We start from the raw sequence: 16,958 nt of genomic DNA on the forward strand, positions 1-16,958 counted from the left end.
GCCTCCAGCTCGCTCACAAAGGTCGCCATTGCTCCCGGCCCGGCCCGGCCCGACCGCAGACGCCCGGCCGCAGCGACCCACAACCCAAGAGCCAACCCGGCGAGGGCCTAGGCCGGGGAGGCTGCGTCCGCTCCGTCTGCCCCGCCCCCGACCGCTCCGGAGGCGCTCGTTGGGTTTTCGGCTCCGCCCGCCTCTCCGAAGAGAAAGTGCGCCGCCCGAGTCGGTGTTTTCTGCGGCCTCCTCCTCCCGCCCCTCGCGTCACGTGACCCACCTCTCGCCGCCCGCCCGCGCGCAGCCCAAACCCGCCCGCCCGCCCGCCCTGCTGCAGCGGCGCCTGCCGGCGGGCGCGTGCCCGGCCGAGGTGGCGCGGCGTCCTTTCCCCGCGCGCGCGTCTTCCCCCAGGTCAGAAAGTCAACGCAGCCCGGTGTACTCTCTTTCGGTGGCTTAGTTTTCCCCGATCACTAATCACCTAATATACCACTTAATTGATTTATCTTGTTAATTTTCTGCTTTTTCAACTGAAATGTAAGTCCCACGAGGGCAGGTTCGTGTTGTATTCACTCCTATTTCCCCTGTTCCTAGAGCAGTGCCTGGCGCCTGGTGGGCTCGCAGGAAATATTTGCCGAAGGAGTAAGGTAATGATGAAAAGTGGGGAAAATACATAGAAGGATAAAGAGAGAAGAAAGGAGAAGTGTTCTGCCACCTCCAGACAAACACCTGAGAGATTTCTCCCGCGCCACGGCACCCCCCCCCCCCACCGCCCCCCCGCCGCCCCCATGGTTTGTAATCATACTCGACATGGTGCATCTTGGTGGCTTTGCATTTTTTTATTTAACATAATAATATAAATATTTTCCTCTGGTGTTACTTTGTCTTTATAATCATAATTTTAATGACAGCATATTACATACCCCACAGATAGAATATACACAATAACCCGTTTCTCAATTGTTAGACTGATTTTTTCTCTATTAAAAGCTGTACTGTAATACGCTTCATGCATAAAACTTTTCCTCATTTAGGATTATGGCTTGAGGATAGAGTCCCACAAATAGAATTACTGATTTAAATGACAGGAATATTTATGAGAGTCTTGGTGAACATTGTCAAGTTTCCTCCCAAAGACCTAAAATAAATGACTTTTAAATCTTCTGTAATTTTTCCACAGAGGCCCTTCAAGCTTCTTCATTTACTCAGCAAATATACAGTGAGCTCCTACTATGTGCCTGGCACTCTTTTGCCTGCTGGGGATACAAAGATGAACAAGGCAGGTAAAGTTCCCTATCTGTGTCATAAAACCCCAGAGACTCGATTCTGACTGTTTAAAAGTAGTTGTCCACTTAAGCTTGCCACGGTTCCCCACTGCCCACAGAACAAATTCCAGACTCCCTACGCTGGTGCTCAGATTTTCCTGTGACCTGGACTCAGCCTGCCTGTCCCCCTTGCACACACCCTGGCCTATCCCCATCACCCCTTAGAATGCTCTCTCCATTCTACTTACTTGACTTTCTATCACAAACCACATGACTCAGTCCCTTGACGCAAATCTCCTGTCTTCGGTTTTGAGACCTATGGGTGGCTCCCTACATTTTTTGCAATCACAGACATACATAAGAACATGTGAAGGGGCCAATTCACAGGATTAGAGAAGGGCACAGATGTTTGGGTATATCTTCCACAACAGTCCCTCCTTCCCATCTCTATCACTACCTGTCCTCTAAGAAAAATATGACTCTGCCGCTTTGAATCCATGCTCGACAACACCCATACCTTTATACCTCTAGCTCATTTAAACATTCCTGTCTCTCTCATCACTTTGTGCACCGATTAGCATAATTTCAGTATAGTTTTTCAGTTAAAGGTCCATTTTAAACTGTAGTGTTAGACAATATAACATACACAAACAGACATCTGACCAAGCAATGTACTGAACGGAAATGAATACCAAAACCATTTGCAATTTGGTAGTTTATTTTAAAGAAACCAATTCTAAATCTTCTTTTAGGTATGGCAATGCTTGTACAATGCATACCACAGACAGATGACTGTTAAATGGCTTCAGAGAATGTGTGTAAAAGTGGTTTAGAAAATGTAAAGAATTCTGCAAATGTTAGTTTAATCTAGTTTTTTTAAATCTATTTTTTGGATTATCCTATAGCAATTTTCTTTTCCCCAACTGCAGGCTACTTTGAGAGTAACTAGAAAAGTTAACTTACTAGGATATTGGGAACAATATAATAAGATAGAATAATATATAACAATGTAAAATGAGTTTCCATTATCTCCATTATCCATATCTTTCTCCCATTTCATTAGGATGAACAGTTGAAGATTGATTGTATTATTTATATATTGCCTGTTTTTATGTAGCTTCTTTTGATATATAGTTATATAACTTATAAATATAATATGGATACAATACAAAGGAAAGCACCCCAAAAAATGTCATTTCATAGCTATTTACTTACATATCCATGAAAGCTTGGGCTCTGCTTGCTTAGTTATCCCCAAGTCTGTATTTTCTGAGGCACTGGTTGATTTGGCAGTAGGATTGGATGTTGGTGGAGTTGGGAGATGTCTCAGCCCTGGAGATTATGTTATTATTACTGTTCTTTCTTCAAGATAAGATATTTAGGTTCTTTAGACATATTTATAAACCACTGACTCCTCCTTTCCCCTGGCTGGTGCCTAGAACAACAGAAATCTCTGTTGGTTGGCTTTCTTAGCCCGCTCGTTAGCGCTGACCATTGGCCTTCTTCTCTAAGCACCGTCAGCAAACATGGGTCGTTTCCACTTCAGACATCAGCAGCTCTACTCAGCTGGAAGGATTCTTACAGTTTAGCTTTAAAATATTGATAATATTTTTAGTTGCCCGGTTGAATTACCATGATAATGTTCCCTGTAATGTGTAGTACTTATTATATGGTATGCTGTGGTACATACAGTACACACATATGGTACCTATACATGTAGTAGATACATATGTGGTTATACTGTGGTGTATAGTGGCCCCGCAATCAACAGGATGTCTGCTAGAATTAAATATTTCAGAAAATTCTATGTAACATTCTTCCTCATCTATATCTATGTTGATCTACAGATTTTAATGTAGTTAAAGGTTATAGACTAGAATGGGTTAGATCCTACTAAAATTTATTGAAATTAAGACAATTGAAAACAATTGGAGAGGCATGTCACCCTGACACCACATATATTTCATTTCCTGTCTGCCAGAAGGAGGTAAAGAGGTTCTTAATCTCTTTTTTGGGCTGCAGACCTTGTTGGCAGTCTGGTGAAGCCTTTGCAACCGTTCTCAGAATAATGTTTCTAAATGCACAGACTACATAGGATTACATTTAAAACGGTTTTATTGAAACAATTCTATACATGGGCCCAAGCTTAAAACTCTCTGAAGCTATAAGGTACAATCGTCCCTCCGTACCGGAGGGAGACTGATTCCAGGAACCCCCACAGATACCAAAATCCACGGGTGCTAAGTCCCTCCTAGAAGATGGCGCAGTATACTGAATACAGTGTGCCCTCCATCCCTGGGGACTGGAAACCCACAGACACAGAGGACCGACTACACTTGGTTTGCTCAGGCTGCCGTAACAAAGTATCACACAACACGTGGCTTAAACAACAGAAATTTATTTTCTAACACTTCTGAAGCTAGAAGTCCGTGATTAAGGTGCCAGCAAATTTGGTTTCTGTTGAGGGCGCTCTTCCTGCCTTGTAGAAGGCCGCTATCTCTATAGCCTCACCTGGCCTTTCCTCAGTGGGTGTTGGGAGGGAGAGCAAGCCCTCTCTGGTGTCTCTGCTTGTAAGGACACTAATCCTATTGGATCAGGGCCCCACCCTTATGACCTCCTTTAACCTTAATTACTTCCTTAGAGGCCCCATCTTCAAATACAGCCACATTGGGGGTTAGGGCTTCAACCTACACATTTTGGGGGGATGGAAGCAGTCAGTCCATAACAGTACTGCAGGAGATCCTGTAGTTTCCCTTTCCCTTCTCAGAAGCTCTTGGAGATTAAAGTTCTAGACTCTGAGAAATGGAAGGCATCTAGGAATTCTAGTGCATGAAAGACATGTAAGCAGCCCTAAGAATACTGAAAGGTGTACACTGTTTTTACAGTGTGTCTTCACACTATCGTGACTAATTAACTTGATCAAAGCACTTTTCCTGGAGTTAGTGAGTCTGAGAATAGAGGAACAAACATTTAAGGAATAGAAGAGGCATGATCTGTAACGTAGATGAAGATCATTAGAAGCCAGTCAACTGGACGATACTTGTACATATAAAATGTAAATAACTCTACGAATATTAGCTTTGTCTAGTTTTTTAAAATCTGCTTTTTACATTATCCTATAACAATTTTCTTTTCCCCAGTTAGAGGAATATGAGTAAAAGTCTAAGTAATGTTACAACTAAAGCAAGATTTAGAATTAGGACAATCAACCGAGAAGAGAGGTAGAGAAGAGATTACTATTCCGCTAAGAAGACAGAATACGGGGCAGAGCTGGACCACCAATTAGCTTCTGAGGACGGGAAGGGGCATCCAACCATGGGCACAGCCCCTTAGGCCTCCCCAGGATATTTCTGTGCCTTGAAGGGAATCTTCATTTTGTTTCCTCTTCTCACTCTGGGAACCTGACAGCAAAGACCCCTTTGGTTCTATGGTGGTGGTAAGAACACTGCAGACAGGCTGTAATGAGACAAAGCAGGTGGCTTAAAGAGCTCCTATTAAGGATGAAGTTAGTCCTGGGATTAATATCAGAGGTACTTCTGGGGCCATTTTTTAAACTTTTCAAAACACGAGTTATTAAACTGCATACCTTGCAAACCTCTGTAAGCAGCTAGCCAAACGGAAATTTGGAAAACTTGCTGAAGCCTTTGGCCACTACTCGGAATGTGGATAAGAGCTTCTCCAAGGTGCTAAAAATATTTTTGTGTAGTGTAGGGCTCAAGCATTGGAGAGATCTTTGACACTCAGGGCAGGTGGAGATTCCAAACTGATGCGCTGTCACTGGAGTTGCTAATGACATAGGGAGACTATGCTGGATGGAGACTTTCTGGAAGGAGGGAAAGCCACAAGTGGTGATCCAGAAAGATAACTTGCTGTCTGCTGTTGTCCTGAAAAGCCTGACCCCAAGGAAGGAACTTGATAAGTGAATTTTAGAAGATTTGGCCAGGCTCATTGTTTGAAGTCCAGGAGGTGATTTGCTGCCTGAAGTTATAGCTGCAATTGTACCAAACGGAGCATCCTATCCACCTGCTGGGGTCCTGAGTCCACTCTCTACCCTTGTCAGAAACAAGAAGTCTGCTGCGAGCCAGGACTTCCTCCAAAGTAAGGAGCTCAGTCTTGCATATCTTTTGTTAGCTTTATGCCTAATTTCTTTTAAAAATTTTGATGCTCTTGTAAAGACATCTTTGTTGTCTGTTGCTTTTTCCCCCTATTATGTTACCTAATTTGTTTTGTTGGTGTGCTGGAATGCAGTGGAGGCAAAATAGCATAGTGTTCAAGTGCAAGCTCTAGAGCTGGTCTGCCTGAGGTTTGAATCTTGACTTTTCCTATTCTAGCTATTGACTCTGGGCAAGTTACTTAATCACTCTGTCTCACTTTCCACATCTGCAAGATAGCATAATAATAGTACTTACCTATTGGTGGTTGTAAGAATGAAATTGTAACATGTAAGAATATATGAAAAGTCCTTGGCACAGTGTCAGACATGTAGTAACAGTCTATATGTGATTGCTATTGTAATTCTGCTGATCTTGTGTATAGCATCATTGCTGAACTCATTAATTCTCATAGTTTATCTGCATATTTTCTTACATATTCTATGTAGACAATCATATTATCTGCAGATAGGGGAAATGTTTTTTTCTTTCCAGTCCTTAGGCTTCATTCCATTTTCTGGTTTTTTAAAAAATATTGACCGACTAGCAATATTATCCAATAAAACTTTCTACAATGATGGAAATGTTTTATAGCTGAATTGTCCAATACGGTAGCCATATATGACTATTTAGCACTTGAAATATGGCTAGTAAGAGTCAGGAACAGAATTTTAATTAAATTTAAAAAACCACCTGTGGCTAGTAGCAACCATGCTGGACAGCTCAAGGCCAGACCGCTCATTACGCTGTGGAGCAGCAATGCTGATAGTGGGCATCTTTGCCTTGCACTTGGCTTTCATGGCACTCCTTGTCACATTTCACCAGTAAGTATGATCTGCTGTACCCTTGGAAGGATACCCTTAATTCCTAATTTGCTGAAAGTTTTACCATGAATTATCATTGAATATATAAATGTGTTTTTGCATCTATCGAGGGGATTTTATAGTTTTTCTCCTTTGCTTTTTTGGTGTGGTGAATTGCACTGACAGATATTTTTCTGAAGTTAAACCACTCTTGGGGTAAATCCTCCTTGACTCTGATGCATTTTTAAAATACACTGCTGTATATGATTTGATAATATTTTGTTTAGGATTTTTGCGTCTATGGTCATAAGTAGTGTTAATCTAAAACTTCTGAGTACTGTTCTTGTCGGGTATAAACATTGCATCGTTAAAGTGAGTTGGGGAGTTTTCCCACTTTTTCTATTCTCTGAATCTAAGAAAACTCCCCATGAAACCATCTGAGCCTGCTCTGGCAGAGAAGAGAATAGGTTTTTTAAATTTTCCAATTCAATTCCCTGGTTATTTGGGTTTCTTATTTTTTCTTGAGTTATTTTTGTTAATTGATGTGTTTTTCTGTATATTTTTCCATTTCCTCTAAGTTTTCAAAGGAGCTCAGTCTTGGCCCCTGCTTATTTTGTTGGGGTCAAGATGGGCTCCAGTAGGTGGATGGGTATCCTCTTGATGAACACCACCACCCGTCTTTGCATACCTGTGGACACAAGATACACTGTTACTATTTTCTTGACACCTTCAAGAATGGCCCACACCTCTGGACTAACTTGCAGCGACTTTATTCCAAAGAAAACTCAGGAGGGTCACGTGATGAAGGCAAGGCCGGATTGTCGGTTCTCTAATTTTGGGTCCCAGCTTTTCCACCGCTTCTTTTTAAAGAGGCAGTTTAGATTCTTGCATTTGCAAACCCAGTTTGGGTGCTCGGTCTCCTCGAGCTATCGCCGGCCTGGGAAGTTCAGCCCCATCGAAGTGTCCGCCGCAGAGGCCGCTCTGGAGCATTCCAAACAATTCCTGCGCCTGGAAAGCTAACCGCCCATCCCGGGGCCGGTCCCGGTCCCGCCTCTCCCCGAGGAGGGCTAACAGTGGTGACCAGCGACATCGCACAGGTTTCGGGAGCTGCGAGCGATGCACCGCCTGGCACCCCGGCCAGCCCGCAGGCTGGTTTCGGTCCTGGCACCCTTCGCCTCTGTTGAGTCTCGCGGGTGGCGACCCAGGTGCGACCCGGGCTCCCTCAGCTTCAAGCACTTGTCTCGCGGGAAGGACCGTCTGCGCGGTCGCCCAGCTCCCGGGCGCGGCTCCTGTAGCTGGGGGCCCCGCGCCGCGCGCACGCCGCTCGGATTTCAACAGGGGGCTTAAGTGGCGCGGGGCGGGGCAGGGCGGTGCTGGGCACAGCACCAGAGAAGCTGTCTCTGAGAAGCAAAGTGACAATTGAGAACTGGTCCCCGCCGCGACCGAGGTGTTCCCGCCGCAGCGCAGCCCGCCTTCCCTAGAGGAAAGAGAGAGCCCCGCGCGCTGCGCCGGCTCGCCCGGCTGCTGTCTGCTCGCCCGCCAGCAGGGGGGGATGCGTCCTCATCCTTCTTCCAGGATGCCAGGCTGCCAGCCAGGACGGTGGGGCTCAGGCGTCCCAGCCTGGAGTCTTGGCTCGGGATGCTGAGATTGGCCACCGGCGGTCAGCTAACCCATGCGCCTTCCTCCTGCGGATTAGAAGGAGGCCCCGGCTTTCGGACTCACACACCTTGGCCGTCCAAAGGTGGGAGTTCTCAGACCCTCCAAGAATGTTGGAGGGCAATGCCTGCTGGAGTGTTCAGGCTTAAGGGTCGCCAGTGACTGTGGCATTAGGCCACCATAAGGTTCCTAGCAGCCATGGGCTCAACATCATTGCCAGATCCCAGACAAGGTTGTCACCTACAGGAAGAATTTGATGAATTGCCACATTTAGGAACAGTCTGGGAGCTGAGGACCTAAGGGGCCTTAGAGCAGTGGGATGGTGCAGGCAGGAGCCAGTAGGGCCTACCTACCCCTGAGAGCTTGGTTCCAGAAGGAGAGAGAAGAGAAAGTCCATTGTGAGCTCTTTCTCATCAGGCCCTAGTAAATAACAATAGCTATCTTTGATTGCCTCCGTGCCAGGAGATGGCTGGAGCTGTTGCGTTATCTCCCTTAGTCCAAACCGTAACCCGCTGAGGTATGAACTGCTTCATCCCCATGCGGTAGGGGAGGAGATGGAGGCTCAGGAAAGCGAAGGGCCCTAGGTTACACGGTAAGTGGCAGAGTCAAGACTGAAACCCAGGAATGACTGACACTGAGTCCGTGCGCTTAGCACTGAAGCATCTGCCAAGCATTGCACAGAATGTGTTTTTGTAATGCTTTATTTAATGCTCACCACGACCCTCTGGGGAAGGTGCTATTATTATCACAATACCTTGTATTGATACAGTACCTTGTTATCACCGTGGTACTCCATTTAATCCTCACCACAACCCCGTGAGGAAGGTGCTGTTATCACCACTCATTTTACAGGCAGATAAACTAAGTATAGCAGGATAAGAAGCTTGCCCACAGTTACACAGCTGATAACTGGTAAAGTTGGTCTTGACTCCAGAGCTCATGACTTATTGTTCTCTCTATTATAGGTTCTTCAGCCCACCTCTTCTCAAGGATTTCATTTGAGACAAGCTGAGAAAGTGTGAAAACTCCTTGATGCCCTCCCACCAGTGTAGCTGATGCCGTCCTTTCAACCATCTGCATTGTACAATATATTACAACTCACTGCAACCCCGTGAGTCCTGCATGCTGTGGGGGTGGAGCTCCCGCATGCCCCGTCTTCGTCTTAGGAGAGACCCCTCTGCAGATTGCACTGCCCTCTCATCAGGCGCACATCAGCCAGGTCAGGACATTTAGACAGAATAATCTTTTCGTTTCTTTCTTTTTTTTTAGCACAAATGTTGCTGGGTTTGTTGCCTCCCCAGTTACCAAGTGTATTGAAAAGTCCAAGCTTAGAAAATAATGTCTGAATGGTTGACCCAAGTTCAGGAACATGAGGCAGGTCCCACCCAGGCTTCTCCCACATGGAATCAGGGTGACCACCACTTCAATGTGTTGTTGGAAATGGACCCTGTGGGATTGTATCTGTATGGTGGAGCCTGACCCAGCTGGCTTTGCTCTTACTGTTTCCTAGTAGAGTTCTTGAGGCTTGGGACTTCAAAACAACAAACAAATAAAAAATAGCAGAAGTGTGCCTTTTGCTGCTTCTCCATCATTTTGATGTGTTGGGAGCTCTGACTTTAAATTTGTTGTGTGAAGAGGGTGATAGCCAGTGTGAACCAGGTTCATGAAATTTGGCTGCTTCCATGGCAGTGACTTTAACCTGAGGATGCCTTTCTAGTACCAAATGGACAGTAACTGGAGGTCACTTCTTTCCTAGCTATAGTGCATTGCTGAGTAACCTCAAACCCCACAGTATACACTGCATTGCTGGGAGGCAGGGATGGCAGGTTTTTGCAGAATGTCAAGAACAAGGACCTCAGCCTTTTCTGCTGTGTGCCAGTGGGAGGAAGACGCTGTCCAGGTGTGTTCTAATGCCCAGCAGAGCCATCTTCTGATCAGATCATATTAATTAACATTTACCAATCACTTAATGTGTCCACACAAATTACTCTAATGTCTAGTCTATTCTAGTTGTTTCCATTTCACATAGGGGATACCCAGGAACCAACCAGGCCAGGAAAATGGAACCACTTCCAGCAGGTTGCTATGGGGAGCCCAGGAGGGCCTCTGGAAGACATGAGGTGTGTCTGTTCTCCGTTTCTGGAACATGATATGGCCAAAGATTACTGGACTTTGCTTGCCCTAACAAAGAATAATTTCTGTTTAATTTGCCCCATTATAACTTTGATAAAAGCAGTTTCTCAACTTTGGTGTTAGAATCACCTGGGGAAATTTTAAGTAACTCCATGCCCAGGCTGCACTCCGGACATTAAATCAGAATGTCTGGGGAATGGAACCCAGGCATCCGTATTTTTCAAGGCCCCACAGGTGATTCCAATGTGCAGCCATTCCTCATAGTTTCCGCCATAAACCTCCATAGGTGATTCACAGTGCAGGGCACCTACAGCACAGCCAGGGCAGTGGCCTGTGGGCTGGGAACCTCAAACGTTCCTGAAGAGCCTGAATGTTGACCTGACTGAATTAAAGATGGCAAGTGCCAAGATGTCGGCTACAGCTCACATCAGAAATCGATAAAAAGGAATACAGGCGTGTTGAGGGCATTCCAGGATGGAGGCAAACTGGCCTCTGTCACATGGAAGAGGTTGAGTCTGGGCCTTGGCCCCAGAAGCGGTCTCATCTGGTAACTAGCTGCAAGTCTCCCTTTGGTTATCCTCGAGCTTTAAGAACATTCACACCCAAAGTGCAAACCTGGTCTGAGCTGTGCTGTGGGGTCAGGGAAGAGTCTAAGGATGAACTGGCAAAGAAGCAGTAATCTCCTTTAGGCTGATGTGGTAGCTGGGCTCTGCAGGAGGAGTCAGCAGTGGCATGAGCAGTGACCACAGGCAGAGCAGGGAGCAGCGTCCAGAGCCAGGGAGCAGCAGAAATACAGAGGTGTCACAGACTAACTTAGAACCTGTATGAAGCCCTCTGCCCTCACAACTGCTCAGGGCCCCAGTGTCCCTGAGAGGCAGGCTGGAGGTTCTGTGTGAATGGGCAGGCAGAACGGGCAAAGAGGCATTATTATTTGGACATTTTGATAAATTTGACCTCACCTGTACTGATGAGCAGGTGAAACCACATATTGGCTACAATCAAATAGGGCAAGAATATAGCTGAAGCCCTGGTTGAATTTCCCATTAAAACCAAGCCCCAATCCCAACCATATACAAGTTTCTCTGAGGCCTTAGGTGTTGGGCAGAAGTCTGATTGCTGCAGGGAAGAAAATGCATGAGCAGTCTCTCTCAGCAACCAAGCAGCCTGGGGATCAAAGGTCCAGGATGCCAGGACCCTTCACACGTGATACATGTCATGTTGGATAGTAACTTCTAGGAATAAAACGCTCTTCCTTGGCTGCTGCCTTCATGAGTAGCAAAGACCAAATAAAGCTTGTACTTGTCTTAATCTATGTTGTCTTTAAACTATTTTGTCCCTAGCCTCCCTGAAACAGAACACTGGGAAAAAGTGAGGCAAAAACCTTAACTGAGCAAGAAACAGTGTCATTTTGAAACATCTATAACATACCTGTTTACATTTTTCAAAATCCTCACCAAGAGAGTCACACTATCCTTCTAGTCATAATTTCAAGCACTGTATCTCCATAGTGATGATTCAGGCTCCTGTTACCATGGTGATCGTTCTATGAGCTAAAACACTTCCATCAATTCTTCCCTTCCTTCCTATTACCATTGTCAGTTCTTCAATCCAGGCGCTTATTATGTCTTCAGGACCTAGCACAGGACCTGACAAATAATGGGTGGTCAAGGTATTGAATGAATGTATCTGACCAAGACTACTAAAACAGCTCTTGCCTGGTCTTTCTGTCTCCTGGCTTCATCCTGTGGGTTATTATGCTTTATCTTCTTTTTTTCTTCACTGGAATTTTTAAGTTACCAAATCAAACACATGCTCATTTTAGAAAACTCAATATAGATACCTACAAAGTTAAAGCAAACATTCCTCTCTTCACCAAATTCTAACTGGACCAATGATTTAAACATAACAAACTATCAAAGTTCTAGAAGAATTTATGATCTGTGGCAAGTAAAGCCATTTTAAGAACAAAATCCAGAGGCCATTAAGAAACAAAATTAGAGCCAGTCCTGATGGCCTAGGTTAAAGTTCAGTGCTCACTGGTTTGGTGACCTGGGTTCATTTCCCATTCAAGGAACCATATCACTCGTCTGTCAGTTGCCATGCTGTGGTGGCGGCTCACATAGAAGAACTAGAATGATGTACAACTAGGAGATACTATGCACTGGGGCTTTGGGGGGAGGAGTGAGAAAGAAAATTTATCTGACCGTATAAACATTTCAAAAAACTGCATGGGAGAAAATCCCATAAATGAAGGCAAAAGACAAATGACAAACTGGAAAGATGTATTTGCAAAGCAAATGGTCAGAAGTTAAACTTCCTCAATTATCAAAGAATTTATACAAGTCAGTATGAAAAAGATGACTAACACAGGAGGAAAAGGGTCAAAAGAAACTAATTTTGGCAGAAAATGGTACACAACGGGCCAGAAAACAAATGAGAAGATGGACAACCTCACTCATAATTAAATAAATGTAAATAACCAAAACTACAATGAATAAAGATAAGATTTTTTTTTCACCAATCTGATTGACAAATATAGATGTTTAATGACACCTGGTTCTGCAAGCCTGAGGGGAAAATGAGCATGTTCATAAATCATTGGTGGAAATCTACACTGGCGCATTCTTTCTGGAGGATAACTTGACAATATCTGTCTGAATTAAAAATATCCATCTCCATTCATTGGTAATCCCTCTGCCATAAATTTATCCAGTACATACAGCTCCAAGTGTTTAGAATGTTTATTGCTACATTGTTTTGCAACTGGAAACATCAGTATTCAAAAGTAGGGGACAGGTTAACAAAATTACAGTAAATCCATATGATGGAATAAGAATGTCTCTGTGAAAAGAATAAGGTAGTTCTGTGTCCTCAAGAGTCAGAAGAACAAGTAGGAGTAAATGAGTAACATTTTTACAAGAACCAATAAGTAGATGCATATATGATGTGAATGTTAGCATTAAAACATTTTTCTGGAATGAATTACAGGAAACTGTTATCAGTGGGATTGGAGCTGGTATGAAGGAAAGGAAAGAAGCTTTCACTTTCATTTTGTATCTTTTACTCATTAAAATTTTTGTCTTATACACGTTTCATGTATGACACTTAAAAAATTGTCAGCAGGACTTTCCTTTTCTCTACTTCCCCCAACAGCAATGCCCAGAGATACTTTTTACTTTCAGGGGTTTTTTATATGTGTATAAGAAAGGTGCAAATATGCATCTTTGCATATGCACAATTATAATTTTTGTTACAAAAATGGGATTATATATAGTTCTGCACTTTGCTTTTCCTTTTTATATCTCATTCACATCTTTCCATATACAGACATACTGCATAAAATTTCCCAGCAAGAATATGCTATAACTTATTTACCCTTTCTTCTCTTAGGTTCCTTCCATTTTTTTTGCCTCTACAATGACTATTTGCATAATTTATTTGTGTATGTGTGTGTTTTGTAGGGTCAATCCCCAAAGTGGAATTCTAGTTAAAAATGTAGCTGACAGAAACACAGGAGGTCAAGACAAACCATGCAAGTAATTTAAGGCCTCTGCTCTTATCACATCTTTTACCTTCCACTGGACAAATACAAGTCACATGGCCAACCCAAAGTGGATAGGGTGGGAGAGTTACACTCTGCCCACCATTCAGTCATGTCAAGGACAGAGAAGGAAGGAAGGCTTTTGGATATATGTACAATCTGGTTTAGTCTGTCAAATTACTGAAACGGATATCTGTAATTTTGGTTTCGTCTTTTTCTTTAATGATATTAATTTCTTTAGTAGACGCTATTCAGTGCCCCACCTATACCCCCTTAACATTCACCTCTACGAGCCAAAGCTGCTTCCTGTGAGCACCCACAACTCTGCCAGAGGACTTCAGCCCAGCAAGGGGGACAAGGAGGAAGTGCTGGAAAGTTAATGCCCTGGAAGTAGCTCTGCCAAAGATGGGAGGGGAGTTGAGGGGTAAATGTTCCAGATTCCTCAAGTCTCAATTGGGATGATGCAGGCATTCCTACCCAGTCTCCCAGAATCCCGTGAGGATTGTGTGCCCTTGGCAGGAAACAGTAGCTGCCCTGAAAATGCATTCTTTACTGACTTCCTTCCTCTCCCTGTCACACTTCCCACTCCCCTCCCGGTGTTTCCTGGGACCACCTCCCCAACAAAGAGCTTGACCTCAAACTCTTGTTTCAGGGTATGTTTCTTGGAGAACTAAGATTGCTCTACTCCAAAGGTTCACAAATTAATCTCTTGTGTGTTGAGAGTTGGGTGTAAAAATACCTAGAACCTATGTACAGGGAATCTAATTTAGTAGATCAAGGGGAAGGCTCCAAAGCAGTACTTTAAAAAAATGTTCCAGTCAGCATAATGGCAGAGTGAGTTCTCCCCGTAAACTCTCCCCTCTAAGATACAAGAAAATGGGCATTCATATTCCAGCAGAGGACATCCACACAACACAAAAGACATCTGAGAGACCCATGGAGCCATATGTCAGAAGATGGAGGTGCTGGAGCCTCACACCCCCCAACAAGGAAGTGGAATGAGGTAAAAGAAATCTTCTCTTCCTTCCCAAAGGGCAGTGACCCAGGGACTGTGCATGGCTCTGAGGGGAAAGGGGGGAGGGGGCAGCCCTCCACGGGAACACCATTGCTCTCCAAGGTCCCTCACAGCCTGAGGGAAAGCCCCACACAGAGGTGACTAGCTATTGGGATGTCCTTATCAAGCTAACACCCCAGGAGAGCAGATAACAAGGGCAGAGTGAAAAGCCCCCAAGATTGTACAAGAGGAAGAAAGCACCACTCCCCCCTGCCTGGGGCCCCAGTTCAGCACCTGGGAGCTGTGCCACGGATCACAGGAGGCTCAGAATATGCAGTTCATGACCCCCCACCCAGTGGCAGCAGGTGGAAGCAGCGATCAAATAGTACCACATGTGGAAGCACAAATCCATGCCATCTAGCAGTACAAAAAAATACATTAAATCTCCAGACCAGAAGGAAAATGATAAGTACCCAGAAACCAATCCTGAAGGCACAGAAATCTATAATCTAAATGACAGAGAATTCAAAATAGCTATCATAAAAAAACTCAACAAGTTACAAGAAAATGCAGATAGACAGTTCAATGAATTCAGGACCTACTTCACAAAAGAGATTGTAATCAGAAATATTGGAGATGAAAAACACAATGGGTGAGACAAAGAAGAATATGGATTCCCTGAACAAAGAGCTGATGTTATGGAGAAATGAATCAGCAATACTGAGGACAGAAATATAGAAATGCTTCAGATGGAGGAGTGAGAACTAAGACTAAAAAGAAATGAAGAAATTCTCCAAGAAATATCCTACCCAATTAGGAAATACAACATGAAGATTATAGGTATTTGCAAGGGAGAAGAGAAGGAGAATGGAGCAGAAAGCTTGCTCAAAGAAATAATAGTGGAGAACTTCCCAAACATGGGGAAGGAGCTGGAAATGCAAGTGAAAGGGACAACACATCTCCTAACTATTTCTATATGTAACTTTTTACATATATAACTATATGTAAAAAGACCTACTACAAGGCATATAGTAGTGAAGCTGGCAAAAGTCAATGATAAAGAAAAAATACTAAGACCAGCAAGACAGAAAAAAAAACTTAGAAAGGAACCCCTATCAGGCTTTCAGAAATTTGTCAGCAGAAACCTTACAGGCTAGGAGAGAGTGGAATGATACATTCAAAATTCTGAAAGCCAAAAACTTTCAGCCAAGAATACTCTATCCAGCAAAAATATCCTTCAGATATGATGAAGAAATAAAAACTTTCCCAGATAAACAAAAGCTAAAGGAATTCATCACCACAAGACCCTGCCTACAAGAAATCCTCAAGAAGGCCCTCATAGCTGAAAAAAAAAAAGGATAAAGGGTTTACAAACCCCTGAGTGGGGGATAAATAGGTAGACAAAATTGGAAAATTGTAACTATCCATCAGAACAGGTTAGCAAACACTCAAGTATCATTAAAGATAAAGGGAAGGGAAACACCAAAAATAAATATAATCTTGTTGTTTTAACCACAAACTCATGAGACAACATGGAATAAGATGCAACAGAAACAGAAACAACTTAGGAGGAGAAGAGGAAAGGGATTGAATCAGCTTAGTCTAAGGAAATAAGAGGTTATCAGAAAATGGACTTATTTCATTTATGAGATTTTTCATGCAAACCTCATGGTAACCACTAAACAAGTAGAACAGAGACACCAATAATAAATTAGGAGAAAACTAAGGAAACCAGGATAGAAAACTACCTAACCAAATTGGTAGTCTGAAGCACATGGGACAAGAAACAGAGTAAATGCAAGAGAACTGGAGAATGAGTGATAAAATGGCAGCATTAATCCCTCATATATTAATAATTACTCTAAGTGTAAATGGATTGAATTCTCCAATAAAAAGACACAGAGTAGCGGGATGGATTAAAAAAATAAGACCCAACAATATGCTGTATCCAGGAAATGCCTCTCAGCTCCAATGACAAACATAGATTCAGAGTGAAGGGATGGAAGACAATACTCCAAGCTAATGGCAAATAAAAGAAAGTCAGGGTTGCCATACTCATATCAGACAAAGTACTCTCCAAGATAAAGCAGGTAAAGAGAGACAAAGAGGGGCAGTATATAGTGATCAAAGGGACACTCCACCAAGAAGACATAGTAACACTTATAAATATCTATGCACCCAACACAGGCACACCAAAGTACATAAAGCAACTATTAACAAACCTAAAAGGAGATAATAAAAACAACATGATAATAGTAGGGGACCTCAACACTTCATTCACATCAATGGATAGATCATCCAGACAGAAAGTCAACAAGGAAACAGTGGAATTAAATGGAAAACTAGATCAAATGGACTTAATAGATATATATGGAACACTCCATCCAAAAACAGCAGAATAGACATTCTTCTCAAGCATGCATGGAG

At 43.5% G+C, this 16,958-nt stretch overlaps 1 protein-coding gene across 1 annotated transcript in view; it reads left to right on the plus strand.

Annotated features, from left to right (window-relative positions):
- The window catches only part of LOC124249543 (translation initiation factor IF-2-like), a 2,801-nt gene extending 2,535 nt beyond the window's left edge, over nucleotides 1-266 (plus strand). The window contains exon 3 of the mRNA XM_046680550.1: nucleotides 9-266. Coding sequence (XP_046536506.1) covers nucleotides 9-266 — 258 coding nt within the window. The remainder of the gene's footprint in view (nucleotides 1-8) is intronic.
- Nucleotides 267-16,958: the final 16,692 nt, after the last annotated feature.

The sequence above is a fragment of the Equus quagga genome, chromosome 13, assembly GCF_021613505.1.
Source record: "Equus quagga isolate Etosha38 chromosome 13, UCLA_HA_Equagga_1.0, whole genome shotgun sequence".
In the NCBI taxonomy this organism is placed as follows: domain Eukaryota; kingdom Metazoa; phylum Chordata; class Mammalia; order Perissodactyla; family Equidae; genus Equus; species Equus quagga.